General features: G+C 31.4%; 1 protein-coding gene across 1 annotated transcript in view; it reads left to right on the forward strand.

Moving 5' to 3' along the window:
- Nucleotides 1-361: 361 nt before the first annotated feature.
- LOC106472020 (sodium- and chloride-dependent glycine transporter 2-like) overlaps nt 362-1,406 on the forward strand; it is a gene marked incomplete at its 5' end in the record, with an annotated part of 19,431 nt that continues 18,386 nt past the window's right edge. The window contains one exon of the mRNA XM_013932649.2: nt 362-523. Coding sequence (XP_013788103.2) covers nt 362-523 — 162 coding nt within the window. The remainder of the gene's footprint in view (nt 524-1,406) is intronic.

Raw genomic sequence — 1,406 nt, forward strand, 5'->3', positions numbered from 1 at the left:
GCCCTGTGTCTGATGTATAGCTCACCTGTGACACACACAAAAGTAAAGTAGCTCTGTGTCTCATGTATAGCTCACCTGTGACACACACAAAAGTAAAGTAGCTCTGTGTCTCATGTATAGCTCATCTTTGATACAAAAAGTGAAGTAACTGAATCTAATATTTTCATGTTTGATGCAAAATAATCAGGGATTTAATCTATATGAAAATATTACATTTAAAATTACTAGTGATTGTCATTTTTTATGTTTATATAGTTAGGCATTCTAACACTGTTTTGATATACTAAATGTAAGATTGTTTCACAGTGAGAGTTTTAATATTAGATGACTAAGCATTATAAGTCTCTTTTATACAACTAAGTTAAGTGACCTGTATTTAATACATTTTAGTAACTTTGTTCTGGACTTGACGGAGGGGCTCCATGACCTTGGTGCTATTAAGTGGCAGCTGGCCTTGTGTCTCCTGGCGTGTTGGGTTGTCATCTTTTTCTGCTTGGTTCGAGGCATCAAGAGCATAGGAAAGGTATCTGTCACTACACCAATGCTAACTTGTTTTAGAACAACATTTAAATATTTAGAACAAGTTTGGTTTCTAAGGAGGAAAAGAAGTTAGCCAAGGTAGTTATCAGAGATGTGGATTGCAGTCAGTCCTTGAAAGAAATTTTAATTCGTTAAAATTTAATCTCATATATTACATTTCAAACATTTTTTTTATAAGAAAGTGGAAGATGAGAATGGGTTGATTGTCAAAAAATTGTATTGTATTTAAGATTGATGTTTACTTTATCAAAGACTAATTTACAGAAATTGGTGTAACTTTCTTTAACTCTGAAACGTTTTTATAAACTACGAGTAACAGAAGAGTTTTTACAAACACCAACTTTGTTTTATTTTTTGAATGATAACATTGTAGCAGATACTGTGTTATCTTAATAATTGTTTTTTTTCTAACATATGCTGCTGAGTTTAATTTAGCTTTTCAGTTAAGATTAAAGTTGGTCCATGACAGATGGCAAAGATAAGAGAATAAGGCTTGGTGTCTTTGTGTTACTTTAAATATGTACAGTTCTGTATAATTATGTCCTCAACTTTAGAATTACTCACAGGGACCATATGGATTATACATACTTTTTAACACATATTCTAAACTGTTTATATACCAAATTGCTTATGTGTTTATGGTTTTGCTGGTTACAGAGTCACTAACAACATAAAGCACAAAAAATGTTATAAAAATAGCATCAATTAATCACTACATTTACTGTTAGGGTCCTCTGTGTATTTTACTTAGACAATGAGACATTTCATACAAGTTATCTACTGGATTCTTAGACACTGCTGTGTTTTTGTTGCAAGTTCTTTTTTGTTTCTCAGACAGTATTATTTTTTTGCCATGTTATTTTCTA

This window comes from Limulus polyphemus, unplaced genomic scaffold (genome assembly GCF_000517525.1).
Source record: "Limulus polyphemus unplaced genomic scaffold, Limulus_polyphemus-2.1.2 Scaffold5025, whole genome shotgun sequence".
NCBI lineage: Eukaryota > Metazoa > Arthropoda > Merostomata > Xiphosura > Limulidae > Limulus > Limulus polyphemus.